The sequence below is a fragment of the Stegodyphus dumicola genome, chromosome X1 (genome assembly GCF_044657685.1).
Source record: "Stegodyphus dumicola isolate Sdum_Otavi_A_Nest chromosome X1, ASM4465768v1".
In the NCBI taxonomy this organism is placed as follows: domain Eukaryota; kingdom Metazoa; phylum Arthropoda; class Arachnida; order Araneae; family Eresidae; genus Stegodyphus; species Stegodyphus dumicola.
Window position 1 is genome coordinate 26,749,169 of NC_140780.1, and position 23,161 is coordinate 26,772,329.

The 23,161-nt window shown below is 34.2% G+C and overlaps 1 protein-coding gene across 1 annotated transcript in view; it reads right to left on the reverse strand.

The window, feature by feature from the left end:
* Positions 1 to 261: 261 nt before the first annotated feature.
* The window catches only part of LOC118202622 (T-box transcription factor mls-1-like), a 91,213-nt gene continuing 68,313 nt past the window's right edge, over positions 262 to 23,161 (reverse strand). The window contains exons 7-8 of the mRNA XM_085807459.1: positions 8,827 to 8,921; positions 262 to 3,563 (exon numbers count right to left, since the gene is read on the reverse strand). Of these exons, the coding sequence (XP_085663585.1) occupies positions 3,268 to 3,563; positions 8,827 to 8,921 (391 nt within the window). The 3' untranslated portion in view covers positions 262 to 3,267. The remainder of the gene's footprint in view (positions 3,564 to 8,826; positions 8,922 to 23,161) is intronic.

Sequence of the window (23,161 nt, forward strand, 5' to 3'; positions counted from 1 at the left end):
TATGAATTGATTTAAAAGGGGGTTAATAAGATAGTTTTCCCTGTTTATTATAATAATTACATCTTGATTTCTTTTGTCTTATGGAAAACGTAAATGCATGTTTTCAGTGCACCCAACTACGAAAATTTAATTATCATTTCTACATCAGCAACCAGTATTAGCCATTCTGGAGGAAGGTGTTCTTATGATAGACAGACAATAATAACTTGTCGAATATCTTACTTAATTGTATGACAAACAAATTCGAGTCATATCTTTTGATTTAGGAAAAATATTTTATTAAAGGGAGTCATTTTTCATAATTACTTTTTGTTATAATGATACTAGAAAGCAGATATTTGTGCTGTAAAACATACTCAGTTCATTGAAAAATAAAATATGAAAATGTATCGTAAATGTACCTTGGAATATATCTTAAATGTACAAAAATAATGTAATCATGTAGGAAATCTACAGCAATGAAACTAAAATAGGGAACAAAATGGAATGCTGTAGCAACATCCCTCACTATGTAGGATTTATGCTAATTAACCTATTATTGTGATTTGAAATTTTATTATAAATTCCTATTTCCAAAGTCTTCACCAGAATCTAAATTAGTTGTAGAGCATTTAATCCGAGTCAATTACTTTGAATGTTTTAGAGTTGGCAACCTCGTCCGCAGTTCACGCACTTTCGCCAGCTCTGCGAAAAGATGTAAACTGCGTAGTTTATTCCGGCTTGAGTCATTTTGCTAGCCGATGCTAAAAGCGCGCCGCTAATTACTTGAGCTAGCTTTTAGCATCAGCTAAAAGCATTTTGTATGTAGTCTCAGACTAAGTTACCTGAATTCAAACTTTCACTTATGTTATTTTAATATCTGCAAGTAGCGGAACTTCGTGTTTTAGCACAACAATTCGCTTTCCTGCTAGTATGGTTTAGAGGCCATTGATTTAAGCTTCTATACAAGCAGAACCCTACAACTCTTTTCTGAAAACAGAATGGGTTATGGTTGATGAGTTTTCAATTAAACAAACTGATAAAAGTTACATTTAAGCTTTTCTTCTAACAGGATTTCCCTTTTTCCTGATGACACATAAATATTACACGAAACAGGCTATTGTTCGATCTTTTCTAATTAAGACAAACATCCACTAACGGAACCTTAGCTGGCATTCTGCCTAAACATTTAAACTCAAATAGCAAGGATATTAGCCTAGAAATTGCTCCGGAGAAGGATAACTTGGAAACGCAGATCATATTTTTCCAACCGCGCAAATATATATTTTTTTCCAATTCGGTAAACAATTCGGTCCGAATGGCACATGCGAGTTTATTCTCATGGTTGTAGTTCTTATGTCTAGGCAATCCTCAAGTGACATATCTCCTGTTTTAGTTTAAATAACTTATAATCGACCATATGTACTTTTAAAGGTTTACCGATTTCTTCTTCAGGCGAAACATTCATCTGAAGTTTATGGTGTAGATCGACTCAAGTTTACATATATAAATGTAACATCGCTTTCCCTCATTAAAATATTTTATCACAATGTGCAGCTATGTGCATTGCATACCTTTCCATACCAGAAAAATATATTTCATACTAGAAAAAAGCCATCTGATGAAAATGGTTTCCAATATGACAATAATGACCTACTACGTAAGTTAAAACTCAAATCACTCAGTCAAGCAATGATTTTGATTTAAATGCTATGAAATAAAAGACACAGACTAACGAACAAATAAATACGCTCGTACGCAAAATGAAAATTAGTCTCAATGCTTCTGGAAAATCATTTAAATATGAAATGAAATTTTACACCAGAAATCATTGCGCAAAATAAAAATAGAGAAATGCAATAAAGAATTTCAAATAAAGTATACCTCTTGTGTGTCCTTTGCTAATATAATATATGATAAAATTATACATTTTTAAACACAGACTACATTTCAATACATCGTGTCTTCCATGTTACTGACAAAAACACTGATGTCATCAATAAAAACGTTATTTAAAATATTAAACAGTACAATAATATGACTATGGACTGAGTGATTTAAAGTTTCATCGTGATGTATAACTAAGTTTCATCGTGATCTAGAACAATATAGCGATGCTATTGTACGTCTGTTAAGTAATCTTTTATGAAACATGCTTTCATTTTTGATAGATTGTAATGAAAACATCACAATAAATATTTATCAGAAATCTTGTTAAGCAGAGTTTCGCCTTCAAACATTCCAAATAACGGTACAGGTCAGTTTCGACGTTTCGACGCCAACGTTTTGACGCCAACGGTTCGACGCCAGCGTTTCGACGCGTGGTCAATTCGACGCGAGGTCGTCTCGACGCGGGGTCAGTTCGACACCATACATTTTTTGCTTTTGTTTGACGCCATACTTTTCGTATTTTTATTTATTTTTAGAATAAGTTTGCATCATCATTCAAATAAATTTGGTGTCATCATCATTTGATGTTTCACACCCCACATTATGGGAATTCATAGATGGTCTCAGGCGTGTTCAAAAATCAATTGATCAATGTTATGAAAAATTTATACGTGGAGATGAACCACCGCACAAGCGGAATAGATATCTGAGAGCTGATATGAGAATTAAAGTAATAGTTGAAGATTTTGAAATCGAGAAATAATGGAATACCTGAAATGTGTGGGGCATAACTTTGAAATGGATTAGTATAATAACAGTTCTGTGATGTAATCATATTTATCTCTAATCTTATTTATGTGTAATCTTACTTATCTGTAATCTTATTTATCTGTAATTATATTTGTCTGCAATAAAATATAACTACTTTGTAAACACATGTTTATTTACCATTTGTGTATTTTGCCTTTTTGATGCTGTTTTGTGAAATAAATAAATAGAAAAACCCTCCCTCATGTCCCGGGGCCTCGACGTTGGCAAGGGGGTTTCCCTGGGACACAAACAAAAATCTAGAACACTTTCACACATATACACACATATATTTATTTAAAATATGCATGCAAACAATCGCTAATTCAATAAATAAAAATCAGTCATATTACTTTATTATATTATTTCATATTTATTCTAAAAAAATAAATAAAAATACGAAAAACAAATATGGCGTCGAACTGCTTCTGCGTCGAAACGTACAGCGTCGAACTGCCCCGGCGTCGAACCGTTGGCGTCGAACCGTCAGAGTCGAAACGACCTGCTTCGCCAGATAATGCAAGATACAAAACAGTTTTCGATGCATCCGATGATGTAACGTGCATTATTTGTTCTTGTCTATAATCAGGATCACCTCCAATACACAGGATTATCTCTATTATAGGAAGACCATTTGGAGAATACATTTTCATTGAACCGAAATGGGTATGCATTACGATTCATGCTTGTGGATGGTTGCAGGCACCGTGTTCTTATAGGAAAGATTGATGGAAAGATGCAGTAATCTTTCGTTGATTGTGAAACATTCAGTGGAATAACTTTACAGTTCTTTAATTGTTGACTATTTAAATCCAGCAAATTAGTTCGAGGCAATGGCAGTTGCCCGAATTCCCCTTCAGAATTGTCATTCTGGAATGATCCGTTATCTGAAAGAAAATGAAAAAAAAAAAAAAAAAAGATTCAGCAAATGATATGTTCAGAACTCGAAATCTTCGTCGATTCTTCGGCTTTCATACTTTATTACAAAGCTTTGCATGATTATTTAAACGATTTTGTTAACGCACATTAAAAATTTTCCGTGAAAAATCATGTTATCATATATTGCAATTCAGTTTGAAAAATCTTTTTTTAAAATCGTTTTCAATACCTTCAAAAGCTTTAACTATTCGTTAATGCTGACTGCAATTTCTGTCGCTAACTTGGAAACTTAAAATATGAGATTGAACTGAAAGGTAAGAACTGACACTTTCTATATATGCCACGCGTATTATTTAATTTCATTTTTAAATAATGATTAAGCCGTAACATACATCAGTGAAATAAATTTTATAATGTCTGGTATTAAATTAAATTTAATTAAATAATTATAAATTAAAACGAAAGTTCCATCTTCCACGAATAAAATTTGAGAACATTACCGTTTTTACTTCCTTGTACGAAGTAAGGGAGATATTATAATCACGAAAAATTCCTGGTATCATATTTCAAAGAAAATATCCATTTTTACCGCTATCGAATGCAATTTAACGATGTCTTCGGGTGATATCTGCACGTACATAAGGGCAAAATACAGGACTCTTTTCCCCCAAACGAATTATAAAATTGATTTAAAATGGATTCAAAAGAGATGTTTTTCGTGCCGTCTGTACATACGTACGTATGTATGTATCTCGCACAGCTCAAAAATGAGTAGTCTCAGAACGTTGAAATTTTGTACATAGACTGTTATAACATTTAGTTCTGCATCTCATGATTGAATTTTGTTATTCTTAGCTTCCAATCAAGGTTTTTATGCCTTTAGTTAATCTGAATGCAATAGTTGTAGAATTATCAATAATTTAAAAGTTGTTTAAGTGTTGCTAAGCCTAATTTTTTTAAAACATAGCAGGTACATTTGCTAGTGGAACCAAAAGGAAACTTTCAGTTTTGTGCACTGAAAAATATGCCTTCTTGCAAGCTGACAGAATTGCTTGTTTTTGCGTAGAAACTGTAATTTTAATTGTAAAAATTCTTTTTTAATTGTTTTAACTGTATTTGGCGTTTTATGTTTTTCTATACCTTTCAATTTTTAATGAAGATATTTTGAGTTTTTAGGTATTTTTGCCTTGCCGCGAAATGAGAACTGAATTAATTGAATGAGAAATATTTTTCGAATGAAATTCGAGGAAATAAGTTTAAATGAAATGCCGAAAAAAATGCGTATAATTTAATACTCCGTAAGGAAGTTATGTGGCGTACACGTCAGATTTTTTTTTTTTTTTTAGAATAGTACGCCGAAAGCAGAGACGTCACGCTAATTTAATAAACTAATAACGTGTATTACTTATTAAGGGAGAACTATTAATAAATATTATTAATACTATTAATAAATCCTCGCATTTGAGTTTTAAGTTTGTCTGAACATTTTTTAAAATCAAAATTACAAATAATAAGAATTTTAGCCTTTCCAACTCAAGTTTATAACGGTATTTAGATTTTAAACACGATCAAATTTATATAAACCGTATTTTATGCTTAGTAACTTTGTTTAAAATTTAATGAAATGAATAAAATGCAGGTAGAGAGGCTCAGTAGAGGTTTTAAATAATATGCCAAGTTCGGTAAACGGTTGCTAAATATAAGCAAATTGAAAAATCGGATTTAAAAAGAATTAACGTACAAATATGGCGGGGAAATTTTCGAAGTCTTGGATAAATGGGAAGTGTTTACTTAATTGCACCTGGTTCGTTTCCCCTTCTGTGTGGGGCGAAGAATTTTCGGCTAAAAGGACAGTATTTTTCCTTTCGGCTAATCTTTCACCAGATGAAAAGACACTAGACCCTATAAGGTATTTCGCCCACTTCCTTAGCGTGCCTTCGTGGTGTAACGGTAGCACGCTGGGCCGGTATTCCAGAGTATCGTGGTTCGATTCCCGGCGAAGGCGGTTGCTATTTTTCATCTCTCTGGCTTCCCAAAAATCCTGATGTCTCTTCAACCCCACAAACAGTGTATTTATTTATCTGCTAAATGAGTTTTTTGGAAACAAAAATGTCAGAAATAGAAGACGTTTTAAGTCTTGCGTTGATGTCTCCCCCCTCCCCCAGAAATGAGAGTGACCTTCCCAGAAATTCCTAATTCTGTAGCCATACGCAAAGTATTTCTGATACATCACATCCTTTTAATTTTCCTATCCGTACACTATGGTCTTCATCAGAAGCGAAATCTCATAGTCATAATAAAACACTATTCATACACTCAATCAATGTATAGTTTAGAAATAAGTACGTCCGTGAAACATCATTCTGTCTTTTAACAGTACCATTTTCTCATTGCTGTGTGAAAAGAGGGTAGATACGATTACATTCGGCTGCACTTTCTATCACTTTTCTAGCGGTTACTGATGGTGATTGATATCACTTCACTAGATAAATTTCATCGCAATTCATCGCATCAAAAACATTATACATAAATGCCATAAGCCATTTGGGATTTCATTTCCAAATCATTCAACATTCTTCTGGCGTCTGAATTTAAATAATAGCCTTATATCCATATCAAGACGCTGTAATTCACTTCTCTGGTTTGATGCAAGGGGGGAACAGCTACTTTCAGATTTAAGAAATTGTAGTTTATTAGATAAAAGGAAACATTTCCTGTTAAATTCCCAATATTAATTTTCCAGAATTTTTCTCGAAAATCAGGTATCTTGTAATATGAAGGCTAAGAATTTTCGAGAATCGAGATTCAAGGTTACTTGTAAACTCGAGATTTCCTTCTGCGGGATTCTCAGGCCCACAAGTTAAAGCTAACCCATCCAAGATCATTTACTTATAGAAATTTTTGAAAAATCTGAGATATAATATTTGCTTTGTCATTAAGTCTATTTTCTTCTTTAATTATTCATGTGTAAAATTATTTCGTGCTTTGAAATTTTTTAAAAGCTGCAAACTGATAGACTGAAATTCACTAACTGAGAGGCAGTGAAGTTCAATGACAACGGATACATAAGAATATGTCATAAAACATTAAATGCTAATTTAAAAACAAACTGAAAACTTTTGTTTTGCATAAGTATCTTATCTTTTGTTAGAAAAGTGCTGTTCTGTTAAGAAATAGTCAGGTATAAACTAATAATAGTAGCAATCTGATTGTAAAAACGAGATTCATATCATATCTAGTTTTTAATGCAACATGAATACACTACCTCTTGATAAAATGCTTTTACTTGCAAGCTATTAATAACTATGATATACTGAGCCCAGTGGCTTGTCGATATTATTCCTTCGACGGACTTAGAATAAAATGTTTCCCAAGTTGTTATGACACCGTTCTTTACTTTCTGTCTCGAGACTACAGACTTAATGAAGACGATACAAAAATTAAAACAACGTTCCATAATTCAGAAGTCAAACAAATTTGAAAATATAACATATCAGCGTTATGTTTTCGAATTTTCACAGGATTATATTCGATGGTTTTTTTACCGAACCATCATCCTCAGCTGCAAAAAGCAATAGCTGCAAAAAGCAATAGCAATATATTCAAAAAAACATCTTCCATTGGAGAACTGGATTTTCTAGAGGCATTTCACATTCCTAAAAATCTTTCTGTTCTAGTTAACGATCCTAATTCCAATCCAAATTTGCCTTCGGCTTTTAGAGAAATTATGTTTTAGTTCTGGTTTCGCCAACAGATGGCGCCACTTGCTTATTCTTGTCCAGGCCTTCTTATCTAATCATTATTTCCTATCTTGTTCATTTGCGGTTTTGCAGCTGAGGATGATGGTTCGGTAAAACCATCGAAACTAGTCCTGTGAAAATTTGAAAATATAACGCTGATTTTTGTTGTTTGACTTCTGAATTAGTATTTTTTCGACGTGTTATTGTGTCTTAATAATCCATACCTCAGAAAACGAAGAACGGCTAGAGGGAAATACCACTAGTAAAAAAATAATACTTATGAAAAAAACCTATAGAAAATTAAATATACAATAACAACTCTTTCTTCAGTTGGCTTTGAACTATACCTCACATAAACCCTACATATATAACCAGATATACTTAATTTCTGGCGGAGTATCACGTTTAACAGAACGCAAAGCTCAAATCTGTAAAAACACTCTTTGAAATGATGCTGAAATTCCCATATATTGCCTTTGCTGAAATTTTAGACCATAAGATAAGATTAAATGCTAATAGGATCATATTCGAGGAATTTTACGAAATTTTATATCACTAAGTTAGAACAAAAAGTAATGAAAGTAAGACGCTCCGAAATATTATACAAATTTGTACGAAAGTAAAGTTCTTTGAAATATTTTTCGTTATATGGGAACTCAGCATTTTCCCTTGAATGAGCCCACCAGCGGCCGAATGGTAAAAATGCTGAACACTGGTAATTCCGACTTAGCTTCGAATCCAGGCCGAACGGGCTTGTTTCATGGTCGTTTTCGTAGTTTTCCCCATGTGTAACGTGTATACAAGCCACAAGCCAGTTTCCCAAAGGCATCCTTCCCTTAGGCAGGTAGCTCTAGTGAGCTTTGCCATAATAAACTAAACCAATACCCTCTAACGTACAGCCAGAGGTCTGAAACAAAATTTCCTGACCTAATAGAGGGGAAAAAATTGTTGAAAATTGGATAAATAATTGGTCCTTGAAAGTCTGTTAAAATTAAAATTGTTTATTAACTGAAAAATTTTTCGATGCATTGTATAAAGAAATTTAAAGTGTATTTATTACAACACCTAAAACTTCACTTAACCATACAGTACAACTGTACAAACTCAAAGAAAGGTGTAGATACATTTACAGCTTCTTAAACTATAGTTCTTATTGTAATGAGGATTTTCTGCACTCAGAGTATGATAAATGATTGGAAGACTTAACAACATATACTTGAGTGCCAATCAGTGGATAAGCATCAAGAAAAGGAGCCCTTTAATATTTTGAATATCCAATATAAATAGTTGAAATAACGCAACTACAATTATAATTTTCTAATAAACATTTTTCTGATCTGTTTGTTCACTGAACATCAAAACAATATTTCAGTATTAAATGGGCAGATTGAGGAATATTTTCATGTATTTAATACTCTAGAAGAAGAAAAAGAAATTAAACGATATGCATTTTGAAATTCTGAGGATATTTGAACGTAATATAATATAATAACAATTTACCGACTTGCATATGCAATGGTTAAAAACTTACTTTTGTGAGTGAGGTCGAAACGAGAATCATTAAAAGATTCCTTCAAAACTAAAAAGCAGTTTGAGCTGCAGCAGTCAGGTTCTTCTTTTCGTGCGCTGTAACAATATAATGTTATTTTTTTAGAATTTGAAAGAGATAAAAATACTAAATTATGCATTAACATGTTACCAAATAGCTAAGTGCAAGACGTTTAACACAATTAGAGTAAACGATTAAAGTGAAATAATGAAATATGATGTTATTAAGTGCTTATTTAAGATTAGTCAATAAATGATTTATCCAAAAAAATGCACGAAGACTATTTGCTCTTGAAGAGTTGCTTTCATGGTTGAGTTTATAAAGGAAACTGTATAGTATTATTGTTACAGATAGTAAAAACACTAGCAACCATGAATTTTCACCCCCCCCAGGAATCGAAACTGCGATGGAACTACAATATTCAGCTGTCTTATCAATCGCTCCAAAGTTGATTTTAAGCATCCAAAGTACAAAAATAGTCAGTCATTGCCGCCCTTATCCTGCTGAAGCAAAAGTCATTTGCACTAGTTGCTAAGCTTGTCTGAAGATTTTATTTGACAATATTCTTTGAGTGTAACTAAATTCGCGCCAAAAATAATTGTTCTTTAGTCTTACAAGTAAATTTCATTCCATTTGATTGGATCCCGTGAATACCATAGTTAAGTTTATAAGGTATTTCTCCCGCCTTCCTAGTGTGCCTTCGTGGTGTAGTGGCTCCGCACGCTGGGCCGGTATTCCAGAGGTCCGTGGTTCGATTCCCGGCGAAGGCGTCTGCTAATTTTTCATCTTGCCTGCTTCCAAAAAAAATCCTAATGTCTCTACAGTGGCGCCCGAACTAAAAGGGTGTTGATTGATGATTCTTCTCACCCAGGATTTGGCGAATGGATCCCCTAAAAATTCCAGTCGCCTTTCAAAAGTGGGGAGTATATAAGGTATTTCTCCCGCCTTCCTAGCGTGCCTTCGTGGTGTAGTGATTCTGCCCGCTGGGCCGATATTCCAGAGGTCTGTGGTTCGATTCCCGGCGAAGGAGTCTGCTAATTTTTCATCTTGCCTGCTTCCAAAAAGAAAAAAAATCCTAATGTCTCTGCAAGTTTTGCTCTTTTATTATGCTTACAATATCGTTAGACAAAAATATTTTATTTAAAAAGATTTTAAAACGTTGTAAAATATATTTTAATTTTATAACAGTTATTTTAATTTTGAAATCTTTTCCTATCAATTCATGTTTCCACTTACAGCTCCCTACCAGAATGAGTTTTTAGAAATGCGTTCAACGCAAATGAGTTAGAAGTATCTAAGGAAGGTTAAATTAACTTTGATAGAGAGTTGTAGGAGTCCTTAGTGGCGCATGTTTCCTTCTGGCTAAGTCACTCTTGAAGCTGTTACGCTCGGCCGTATTATGCATGCCTATCGACATTCGCCGGCTAGTTTAATTTAAGGGCCAACTATGTTAGATAATTGTGTCTAGCTTCGGCTAAGTCTCGCTTAGTTAATTATAGTTTAGTTTCTTATTTTCTTATTCTGAGTTAAAGCCCGAGTAGAGGCTTTCCTGTAAGTCAGAGAAGGGGCCAACTGTTACTCTTATTTGAGTGAATAAAAGAGTAATTTAACCCTTCTCGAGTATACGTCTTAGTTGTTCTGAACTCAGCGAGAAGTAACTATATAGTTTACTAGGTTCCTCGACGTTTTTATCATAGGTAAAGGGCGCGGCATCCTACAACTCATGGAAATAATTGCAGTGGTTAGAACTCATAAACATGTTTGAGGTAGTCCAAATATAAATTTCGAAACCACTAGGAAATGCAAATTTTCAGCAGCCTAATAAAAATTTCAAAAATGATAACGTCATTTCTTAGAAATAAAAATAAAATAATAATAAAAAAAAAAAAAAAAATTAAAAAAAACCGCGTTTAAAAGAAGGAAATGAGAGATTTTGAAGGGGGGCAATACAAAACCATTCGAAAATTTTTAGTATGCAACTTACATATGCGGTTGAAATTTTAAGTCCAGAATTTACTTTAAGATTATAAGGAGGGGGATCTTAGTCCTAAATTTAATAGCATTCTTCACCTCACTTCTCATTTCCTGTGCATACTACCTCGAAGTTTAAGCTCTGAGCTCTAATTGTATTTTCCACTTCACGATTTCTTTGCTCATACAGGACCGGATGCATTCATTTGCTAAGAAATCTCTCTGAGTGAATGACACAACTTCTGAACTCCTTTAACACTCTCCTTTTGAATTTATTAAACTTTTCCGATCCACTTATAGGGATCACAGTAGTGATACCTATGAATATCAGTGTAGTTCCATAGTGTTAATGTGTTCGTCTTCGTTTTTATAGCTTTGGTCACGCATATGCACGCCAAACGGAAGACTTCACCTGGAGCATTAAAAGAGTCTAATTTTTGGCTATTCATATTGTTGCGTACGTACGGCTTCGTAACAGATTGAACTCACAAGTCCGATAAAAGAATACAATTTGTTCTTATCAAAAGAAATAGAATAGAACGCTGGAATTTTTCTCAAAAATATTTGTACAAGTGTTCACAATATCACGCAATAATTATCAGTAGTTATCTTTCAAACTACTAAAACATTAAATAGAACGCAATCTATAGAGCAGAGAAAGCTAACCCGATCAACAATAACAACAACAGCTAACTAAACAACTGAGCTGAGATATATCTCTCCGGCCTTTTTAAAGCTTTCAATCGGTGGCAAGAGAGTTCTAGTAATTTCTTTGCATCTCAATATATCTGGAAACCAAAAAGACGATGGAATTACACAGTAGTCAATTACATTTACTCAATTTCAATACAAATAAAAGAGATATGCATTAATTCAATGTTAAATGCACATGCTCTTACATTTTTACTTTTTCGGCATAGCTTTCTCTTAAACCTCGTCTCTCGTTGCACTCTACGCGGAAATAACACAATTTTAATTATAATTCTACTAACATTAGCCATTTAAATATAAAATTCGTAACAATATAAACTGTGCATATCTGTGCACCATTTACCTGCTCTTTGTATTCAGTTATTGTTTAATACAAGAGCAGGATACCCTTTTAGAAATCCCTGTATATATATAGAGAGAGAAATACGCACAAAAACACACATTTGTATAGTTATTTATCATATAATTTAAATATCAATCTAATTCCAGAAATATTTCGAATATGATGTGAACTTTTAGTATGCAAACTTAGAAAAATCGATGAGCTTAACGGAGTGATGCCCAGTGTGTCTGAAAGGCCTTTGTAAGGGTACAATGATTCTCAGAAAAAGCACTGAGAGCAATAACACGTCCACCTAAAGCGTCCCAGACATGTGTCAGTATGATCGAAGTGTATATCTTATAAGCAATGTGTGGTGTTGTGTATGATCGTATAAGCAATGTGTGGTTTTGTGTATGATCGTATAAGCAATGTGTGGTGTTGCGCTGTCGCCGCGGGAAAAAAATGTTGACTATTTGCACCCGTAAGGACATATATCAAGAATGTCATTAAGTGTATATTTCAAAAATCACATTTCTACTGGAAATAAATGGAGCTCTGTGCGACCACTTAAAGAGATTCCTCCCCAGACACAGATGAAAGAGTTACGCTTCATGATGTAAATTCTTAAATTCTGTTTATTTTCTTCATTCGGGTGTTGCCTCAACTGGACACAGCCACCTGAAAACTGACGTTACCTTCACAGTTGAGAACACTTATTTTTTCTATCGCCTGTCTGGATTTTCTCCTAGTGCTTTAGATGAACTCTGATGAGTGATGAATCAAGCTGCTAGAGAAAAGAAAGAGAAGAGCCAAAGCGCTTCTTCTCTTTTCACCATCCAAGATCTCGTACGAAGGGCACAATTCATATACCATTCATTCTCAAGTTCCGTAGGGAACTCTGAAATTGCTCTGGAAGTACTGCTTTGACAGTAGAGCGCCGTAATAACCCTGTAGTACCGCAGTATCGCAGAAGCAAGATTCTTTTTTTAAGAATGAATGACTGATGATATCAGGTTCCAAGTTTTCGCCAAATCAAACAACGCCCGCTATCACTTTGGACTCTGACTAGATCTTGGCACATCCGTGAAGAATACTTTCTTCCATTGATCTGCAGTTCGGATGAGATGCAGACGTTTGCAACAGTGAGTGACGAGAGAGGAGAGGTGCACAAATGGCTAGTCGCATCACTTAAAAACACACTTCAACAGGGGTGTAGCTAGAGGCGGGCAAAAGGGGCATTTGTAACCAGGCGTAGCATCCAGGGAGCGCCAAATTGATGTTGTGAGTTTCTAAAATGAAATGTTTCCCATTCTTGTTAAACAGGAGAGGGAGCGAAATTTTCAATTGTCCCCAGGGCCGGAAACCCTAGCTACAGCTCTGTACTTCATGAAGCCTTCGGCAGAAAATAGGTGATAATATTCTATTATAGTTTTAGTGGCTGCAATAGAGAAGACCTACAGGGGTTATACAAAAATATGGAAACACCTTTAAAAAAAACATGTTTCTTTGCTTAATATGGTGTAGGAAACCCGTTGGCATCCAAAACAGCTTGCAGTCTTCTCAGAATGGATAAATACAGTTCCTGTATGTTTGCCAAGGGAATATTATACCATTCTTCCTGCAAAACGGTGGCAAGTTCAGATAACGATGTTGGCGGTGGATAACGAGAACGCACTTTCCGTTCCAATGTAGACCACAAAGGTTCGATAATATTCAGTCTGGTGACTGTGGTGGCCAGGGGAGATGGGACATCTCATCCTCGTGCTCAGAAAACCAATCCTGGACAATGTGAGCTGTGTGAACAGGGGATTTGTCGTCTTGGAAGACACCATCACCATCGGGGAACAAAGTTTGTACCATGGAATGAACTTGATCGGCCAAAATGTTCACTTAAGTCTTGGCAGTCATGTGCCCTGACACAGTTATCATGGGGCTAGCAGAGAACCACGATATGGCTGCCTAAACCATAACAGAACCCCTGCCATGTTTCTCTCTTGGCAACAAGCAGTCTATATTATAGGCTTGAGATGGCCTTCTCCAGACGTAAACTCGGCCAGAAGTGGGAAACAATGTGAAAGAAGACTGGTGAGACCATATTACTCGCTTCCACTGCTCTATAGTCCAGGCTTTATGACTTAAACACCACCTTTTCCTGTTACGGGCATTAGCATCACTGATGAGTGGCTTCTCAATTGCACCACGGCCAGCAATTCCCTGTTTATGAAGCTTCCTTCTAATTGTATTTGTACTCACAGGGTTCGGTAACACAACATTCATTTCAGCAGTAACTTTTGCAGCTATGGTCTTCTTATTTTTCGTCACAATTGCCCTTAATGATCGTCTGTCACGATCACTCAGGACACACTTTCGTCCGCGCTGTGATTTAGCAGATGATGTTTTTCCGCTTTTCAAATATGCGGAATAAATCTTCGATACAGTACCTCTTGAAACACTAAACACCTCGGCTACCTTGCTTACGGAAGCACCTACCATACGTGCTCCAACAATTTGCCCACGTTCGAAGTCTGTTAACTCTGACATAATGCAATGACAACCTCACATAACAGTACTCCAACAACAACTGAACTGTTTAGCACATTTACGAAGTTGTATAGGCGGCGTCAGTAGTCAAAAACGCCAGCACCACTTACATATTTCATTAAAATCAATCTTTCTTTTCAAACATGCATTTCACAAGGTGTTTCCATATTTTTGTCCATCCACTGTATGTTATGGTGGAATCGATGTCTTGTTCCTCCGCGCGTGTATACGAAAATACGTCTTAATCTTTGGTCATAGTTCTTGATCTTCCTTTACCAAAGCTTTTGGAAACTGAAATTGTGCTTAAAAATTATTGTCAAATTTTATAGACCGCAGAACGACTCATATGAATTCTTTCGGTAAGTAATACCTGGAAACCATTTTAATAATAATCGCCTCTATTATTCTTATCTTACATCATGTGGGAAATTAAAGCCCAGCTTTGAAACATACATGTTTTGGGCTGGAGTCTCACAATGTACTCGTATATCGATTCTCACCATCAGTATTCTGCATAGTGTTGTTTAAACATCGTTTCGTTAGAAACATATCGAAATTTTTTATCAGTTGGTTTATTTACTTTTTTCAGAGTTCCAGTTTTTTTTTTTTTTTTTTTCTAATTTTCCTTTATTTCCGGAAACTAATGTACTTGTGTTTTTAGTGGCTAACTGGGTTACTTTTGGGTCGATTTTTGCTGAAGAAAAGATTTTTAACGAAGAAATCCTGCGCAAATACTTGGGAAACTCCAACATTGGAAAAATTCTTACTTCATGCGTTTATTCTACAAATGCTATTATGAAACAATAGTAGAGATAGGGAGCTGTTTAAAATTTATTCATGGAAAGTTTTTCGATCCTATATTTAGTTTTGGGCTTTATTACAAATATTCTTAATTTAAACTCTAGAACGTCTGTTGATGAAAGGAAAAGATTTTTAATCTAGCAACATACAATTATTGCAAGTTTATTCATTTCTAACTCGTACTTAATTATCTAAATTCTTCCAATAAAGCTTTTTAAATAAATAAATAAAACTCTGAGAATTTAATTTTTGGTTTGAAATTTTATCGTAGAGTTGGGCAAAATCTAATTTAATTTTTGATAATCGTACGGAAAGTTTCTCACGGTTCAACAAGTCTGTGCCAAGTTTATGGAACTAAGTTTAAGAATTAAAATTTATTTGCTAAGTAGAATTTTTCTCGCATTTTGTTTTATATGAAGGCTTGCTGATTAGTTCATTATGGTAAACTACATAGAGGCTCTTAGTTCATTAATGAAAAAATGTCTGCGAGAACTTTAAAAGGGAAACTTGCATTCCATAGTCGCATTATCTGTGTTTAGCGATAGAAAAAACTTCGGAAATTCCCTGATTTTTAACTCTTTGGCTTGTAAATAATTGCGAAAATTTAAGAGTATTTTTATATACGAATATTTAGTTACCTTTTCATTCCAGTTTATAAAAACTACAAAATCCGTAATGTAACTAAAAATTTCGAGCCAAAGTGATTTCTAAAATTAAGTTAATGTTAAAAGTGAACACAAACTAAGTCTGCAGGATTAGCAAAGCAAGCCATGTAAAACTCTGCAATGTTATGATTCATGTAACAAACAGTGAAAGTTGGCATTATTTCTCTAGATTGGCAACCAATCCATTAGTCTCCTGTTTCAAATGTAAACATCAATGGCCGCCATTAAAAACAGGCTTAGCGGCAATTAAACAACTTTAAAATTCCTGATAATTCTAAAAATATTGCACACAGATTTACTAAAAGCCTAAAATCCTTAACCGGAAGATAAAAACAACATAATTCAATCATTTTTAAAGCAAAACATGTACAATTTACAAACATATAAGAGTAAAGAAGCTGAGATCACTGAGCCGGGTAATAGAGTAGATATATATATAAATATATTTATATACGTTTGGTGTGGCCGATCGCAACCAAAATACGAGGTGCACATCTACATGTTATAGCAGTCCTATATACAAAATTTCAACGTTCTGAGGCTACTCGTTTTTGAGTTATGCGAGATACGTACGTTCGTACAGACACCAAGAAAAATTCTCTTCAGAATTAATTTTAAAGCAGTTTTATAATTTTTTTGAAGGAAAAGAGTATTTTATTCTGTCCTTACGTACAGATATGACGCAAAAACATCGTTAAATTGCATTCGATAGCGGTCAAAATGGATATTTTCGTTGAAATATGCTGCCTGAAACTTTTCGCGATTACAATACTTCCTTTTTACTTCGTACAAGGAAGTAAAAATCTGAAAGCTTTCAGGTTCTTTATTGTGCCCAAAGGGGCGTTTTTTAAATTTGGGGGCTTACCTTTATTTATGAAATATAATGTTCTTCGCACTTTAACCACAAACTTCACTTCAACAGTAATATCCCAAAATAATTTAAACAAAGCATATCTTTAGAATTTGCGATATACAGTCTCGCGCGCTGGAGATAAAATGTTTTTTTCTTCCGTACAGTGTTATTATGGTTCGCTTTGAAATCCTTGAGTTTCTCAATGAAAAACTCATAAAGGATTTACAAAACATGAAATAGATTTTAAAAAATCAAAATTCGGGCTTCCAGATGTCCATATCCTTGTGGAGAAGTACGTTATTCAAAATTCAACGGCTCTAGGTACCGTTGTTTTATCGCAATGCGAGAAACATAAATATATTTATGCAGATTCTTCATTATTTAATTTCGTTAAATATAATACAGGGTGATAATCTTTGGTGGCAACAATTTTAAAAGTGATTCATACTTTTAAAGTTTTTAACGCAAAATGCCGAAACGAAATTAATAGCCCTTCTGAGCTAAAAAAAATGTCTGAAATCTTTCAGATTTTATAATGGCCGAAAGGGGCGTTTTTTAACGTTTTGTGTGTTGTCTTTATTTATTAAATATCATAAGTTAGTAAATAACCTTATTCAATTCAATTCAGTTTCTCATTACTCTCTATGTAATGCTCAGAACTCTGTTCGCGAACATCAAAGTTTTTCAGCAATCTTATTTGTCAACATATATACTCTTATCAAAAATCTCGATTACTGCTAGTTAATACTTTCTTTGATAAATTGTTCAAACTAAAATTTTCGTAATAAAATGATGATTACCACTCAAAATAGAGCATTCTATTGCAAATATTAATTCATGTTAAAAATGACTAGAATCATAAATTCCGAAATAAAAAAATATGCACATGAGAAATCGTTTAAATATTCAAAGCGCTAAAAATATTGTTACAGGATTTTGTATTTATTTAGCTATTTTTAGTAGAATTTGTAATTCAAATTGCTTCATATTCCCGTGCAATGCAGCACGAGACTTATTTGAACAGAAAACTACGCCGGAAAATTAAAGTACAACAACAATTAGGGCTTCCCTGCCTCGTGGAACTTAATCACATTACAGGTCCACTGCCCCTTTGGGCACCTCGTGGAGGTTCAACCTCCACTATTACCCTCCAAGGGAGCGGCGCACCACCTGGATACGACACCAGGCAGCACCGGTCGTCAAGTTGGTCCTACCAGTCGCTTGGGAGAGCCCGTCGCAGCGGGACATTACCCAGCGAACCCGGGGGAAAACCCCCGGGCTACTAGCACCACGCCGCGCTAGGACGTGCCAGACTCCGAGGCCGGCCAATAAGTGATTTCCCAGAGCCTTCAGAACCACCAAGTTCATAAATTTTATACCCCCTTGGCCGAGACTGCCTAGGTACAGATCCTAGCCAGTAGCTTCGCAGAGTTCTCTACGTCGACCCCCGGGGGGGAATTAAAGTACAGGAGCACGCGAATTTAACGTTTTAATAAATAGATATGTCGTAATTGCTATCTAGAAAAATCAAGAAAATACCATAATATTCTCGTGCAGGATTAAAAAGATTATAAAAGCTGAAGGAAATCATCTCAGTTCAGTTGTTAGTTAGTGCTGTTATTGAGTGTAGCCGATTCGCGGTGAGATCGGATTAGCTTTCTCTGTGTTTTGAATTTGAGTTCAATTTATATTTTAGTAGTTTAAAATATAACTACTGTGAGATATTACAATATTGTACGAATATCGCTGAGGAAATTTCAGCATTTTGTTTTATTTCTTGGGATAAGAATAAATTTTATTAACTTTTTATCGACTTGTGCATTCAGTCCATTACGAAACCGTATACACGCAACAATATGAAAAATACTGGAAACAAGAAAAGAGGGGGGGAAAGGGTGAAAATAAATAAATGGATATATCTCTTCTTTCTTTCTTTTTGTTATTGTTGATATAAGCTGATTATATCAAGCCCTTTAAAAGAAACATTTTTTTGGGGGGGGGGTTCTTCAGTGGCTGTTTCTTATTCCAAACTTATATAAGCGATTCAATACTGGATTGATGATAAAATTTTATGATGTAATACTTACAAAAATATCGAAAAACTCTTTTAATTGTTATGAATATAGAACCAATAGAAATCTCTGAAGGAGGTCATATCAACAAGAAAAATTACTGCACAAATACAAAAACAATGCGAGATTGTAGTATAAGGTATTTCTCCCACTTCCCTAGCGTGCCTTCGTGGTGTAACGTTAGCACGCTGGGCCGGTATTCCAGAAGTCCATGGTTCGATTCCCGGCGAAGGTGGTTGCATATTTTTCATCTTTTCTGCTTCCAATAAACCTAATGACTCTACAGTAGAACCTCAACAATTTTACTGGGCCGTAGCGGCCCAATTATAAGATGTATGTATATTTTTTTTTAAATTGCTGTTTTAAAGCCATACCCATTCTATTTATATGTGTAGCATAACCTTTAAAAATATAATAATCTATTATGAAGATTGAAGAATTACAATAATCTATCAAGAAGACTGAAGAATTAGAATAATCTATCAAGAAGATTTTATTTAATTGTACCTCAACGTACCGTATTTAGTTAGTGTACCTAACTTTACCTTAAAACAATCTTCATTACGTCAAGCTCATATATACATATAAGCCAACTTACATTCAAGACTTTTTTAATTCCTAGTGATGGTCTTATATAGAAGCTGTTTTATTTCGGGGAAATACTATATCACATTATAACTAACAGAAATCACTACGTGATATCTCTACATAATGCATTAGTGCAGAAAATAAAAGTGTAGGCTTCCTGAAGACTGTTAAAATTTTATCAGTTTCCGTAAAATGCGATTATAAAGCAAAACAGGTGTCAGAATTACCAGGAATCTACCATGGAACTTTCCACCTTAGCGTATTTTTCAGAATGCAATAAGGAACCCAATATTTCCGCTTTTGTGAAATACAAGAATTAAATTTAACTGTAGAGACATTAGGTTAATTGGAAAGCAGGCAAGATGAAAAATAAGCAGTCACCTTCGCCTGGAATCAAACCATGGACCTCTGGAATACCGGCCCAGCGTGCAGAACCACTACACCACGAAGGCACGCTAGGAAAGCGGGAGAAATACCTTATATATTCCCTTTTTTAAAGGGCAACTGGGGTTTTTAGGGGACCCAATCGCCAAATCTTGGGTGTGGAGAATCCCCATCCAACAACCTCTTAGTTAGGCCACTGTAGAGACATTAGGTATATTTTTGGAAGCAGGAGAATGAAAAATTAACAACGCCTTCGCCGGAAATCGAACCGCAGACTTCTGGATACCGGCCCAGTGTGCAGAGCCACTACACCACGAAGGCACGCTAGGAAAGCGGGGGATTAACCTTATATAACAACTTGGAATATTTAAATAAAATATTTTCATAGATATATCTTCTGAATATAAGCATTTGAAACAGTCTTACAATGGAATTTATTTATTTCTAACATTTACATCTGAATCTTAATTTATTTTCTTACGTTAATATTCATTGAATTAGAATCTCCATAAATTTAATGTTCCGTTCATGAAACGTTTATTTAATATGCAGAAATCAGTGAAAAGCAAGCAATTATCTTTTGATGAAATTAAACATAATATTCTTGGCTCTCGATAAACTACACGCCAATCAATAATATCTCTTTCCTTCATCGACGGTGGCAGGTGCTAAGATAAAATTCTCATTAATTCGAGTACTTTACTTTCGGAATTGCTGCAAGTGATATAATTCTCACTGCAGCACTTTATTATCACTTTAATATGGAGGAGAAGGGACTGTCTCTGTATTTTAATACAAAGAAGCTTAAACCCGTAAAGCTGGACAACTAGCAAAATATTATTATTCAAATAATAAAGGAAAACGATTGGGAAATCATTACATTTTTCTGATTCTGATGTTTGAGAATTTCATCGAAATGTTAGGCTTTTTAACATCATGAAATTTAATCGTATATCCTTTTTACCAAATCCTAGTTGCTTTTTGAGATAACAACGTAAAATATGCGAATCTGTCTCACTCCCTGCTGGATTATATTGGTTTCTTACAAGTTGGATGCTAAAACCAAACAATAGAATGAAATACCTTCACGATGCAGGTACGGTATGCAATAATTTAATTTCAAATTGCAATAAAGAATGACAAAGTTTGCAGTAAGAATAACAAGGACAAACAATAAATAATAAAGCATAACAAGTCTTGCAATAAAGAATAACAAGGACAAACATGTTTTTCGTTTGTGTTTTGAGAATATTACCATTTTAAAACATTTTATTTTATGACTCTGTTATTTCTTAAGTAAAGATGATTTGAATTCAGTTATCAGCAAAGTCCCTTTGCACAAGACCGTGTTTTCCGTGAAGACAGATCTTTAGGAATGTTATGGCAAGATGGTGGTAAATAGTATTTCTAATATTTCTCAGAAAATCAAAGTTTTGGATATATTACTGTTGTAAAACATGATTGACCTGTTTGTAATAGTTGCAATGAGCTGATGGTTATAATATATACAAAAGCATTCATTTCGTTTTTAAAAACTACGTTTTGCAATGCCAGGAATTAAGAATGTGAATTACCATCGTTTCGTCCCAATGAGTTAATTCATTTCAACTTTATCCTGTAACTCATAATCTTTGTATTCTAAAATGGTGACATATTAATATAAAAGCTTTCTAGATTTACATATTTTCATAACCTGATTCCCAATGCAGGACGTGAGCAAAAGTTCTCTTTCCGAGATAGCGTTAACCCTTTCCGGCACGCTACCATTTAAAGTCGGAGTTTTAATTAAAAAAAAAAAAAAAAAAGGTAAGCAGTTTAATTAGGCCTAGAGGAGTACACAAGTAAAATTTTGTGAAGATAGCAATTATCGTTTTAATTCTGTGGGTGTGCCCAAAGTGGACACACTGATTGAATAGAGCTTCGAAAAGAGTGCTGAAACGAGCATTGTTGTCAATGAACTGACCGATGAGATGCGGAGAAACAAAGAATACAGACTCTCAGGTGTCCTAGATTATCGGTGAGCTCGGTCTGGGCACACCTAGGGTTCGCCGTTTGGTTTTAGGCAAGATTTCAAGGTAAAAATTTAAAACTAATATAGAATAAGGAGATTAGCATACAGCCCAAAAAAATAACATAGAAATTTCTTTTCAAACAGTTCCTTTTATACCCTAAAAAAATATGGAAGATTTCTTTGAAAAATGAGGGTCTTAGAAAACTATACATGGCTAAAATATATGGATTTATTTGTGTTGAGCTGCCATCTACTATAAATAAAGAAGGTTCAGAGTAACCTATAGTAACCTATAAATCTTTTTTCATTCAAATTTTCTGTGCGTACAGAAGGAAATTTTTAGGTGTGTCCAGACTGGACACATTGTGCCGCAAAGGGTTAAACAAAAGTATTTAATATAAATGAATGAATCCTAGTTCTTTATCTAGAACTTAATTGAACTTTGCCACTTAACGGAAATACTTTAGATTTTAGATTTTAATGCATTTTTCAAATGAAACATTTGAATTGATAGTGTCGAAGGGGGCTTTAAATGACTCACCATTACTTTATTACTTTAAACGAAACTCAAATAGAGTTTCGTGAATAGATAAAGTTAAAATAAATTTATACTGTATTGGTCAAACAGTATTTACAATAATAACAAAAATAAATTAATCTTTTCTTACATCAATTCTATTTAAATATTTCAGTATTCAACATTAATGAGCATTTTAAAATTACACAGGTAATACTGAATAAATACTATGAATATATGTTATCGTAGAAGGAAATCCAAAAATTATCAGAAACGAATCTCTAAACCTTCCAATTATCTTTCCGTTCAACTACTATTAAACATTTTGATAAACTTAATGGATACAAATTTAACGCTCTTTCAAATTAAATCCAAATTTTGTACAATATAATTGAATATCCCCTTTTGACCAATTAATACAGCTTCGAGCAAAAGAAAATTCTCAGTCAGGTTCATCTGTAAAACTGTCATGCACTCAAAATCAGTAAAACTGTCATGACTCACCCAAAATCAGTGTTCACTATCTATCTGGGAACATGATAATTTTACTATCACTTTCAGAACTTTTTTTGTTATCATGACTATTATCACTTTCATTCGATTTCTTTGAATCACTAGAAATCATTATTTTGATTACCAGTTTTTGTCTGGTATAAAAAAATCACGATTATTTCTTGAATCCCCAACATCAAAATTATTCTTATAGATATCCCCATTTGCTATTTTCCGCGGAATACTAAACTTTTTAACAGTATGTGTAACTTTATTATTCCTCACTTTTCATGGGTATGAGCAGGAAAGAGGTTTATGGTTAATGGTTTATTAGATTACGGCAAAGCACTCGAGGGCTATCTGCCTTAAGGGAGGGATGCCTTCGTGGA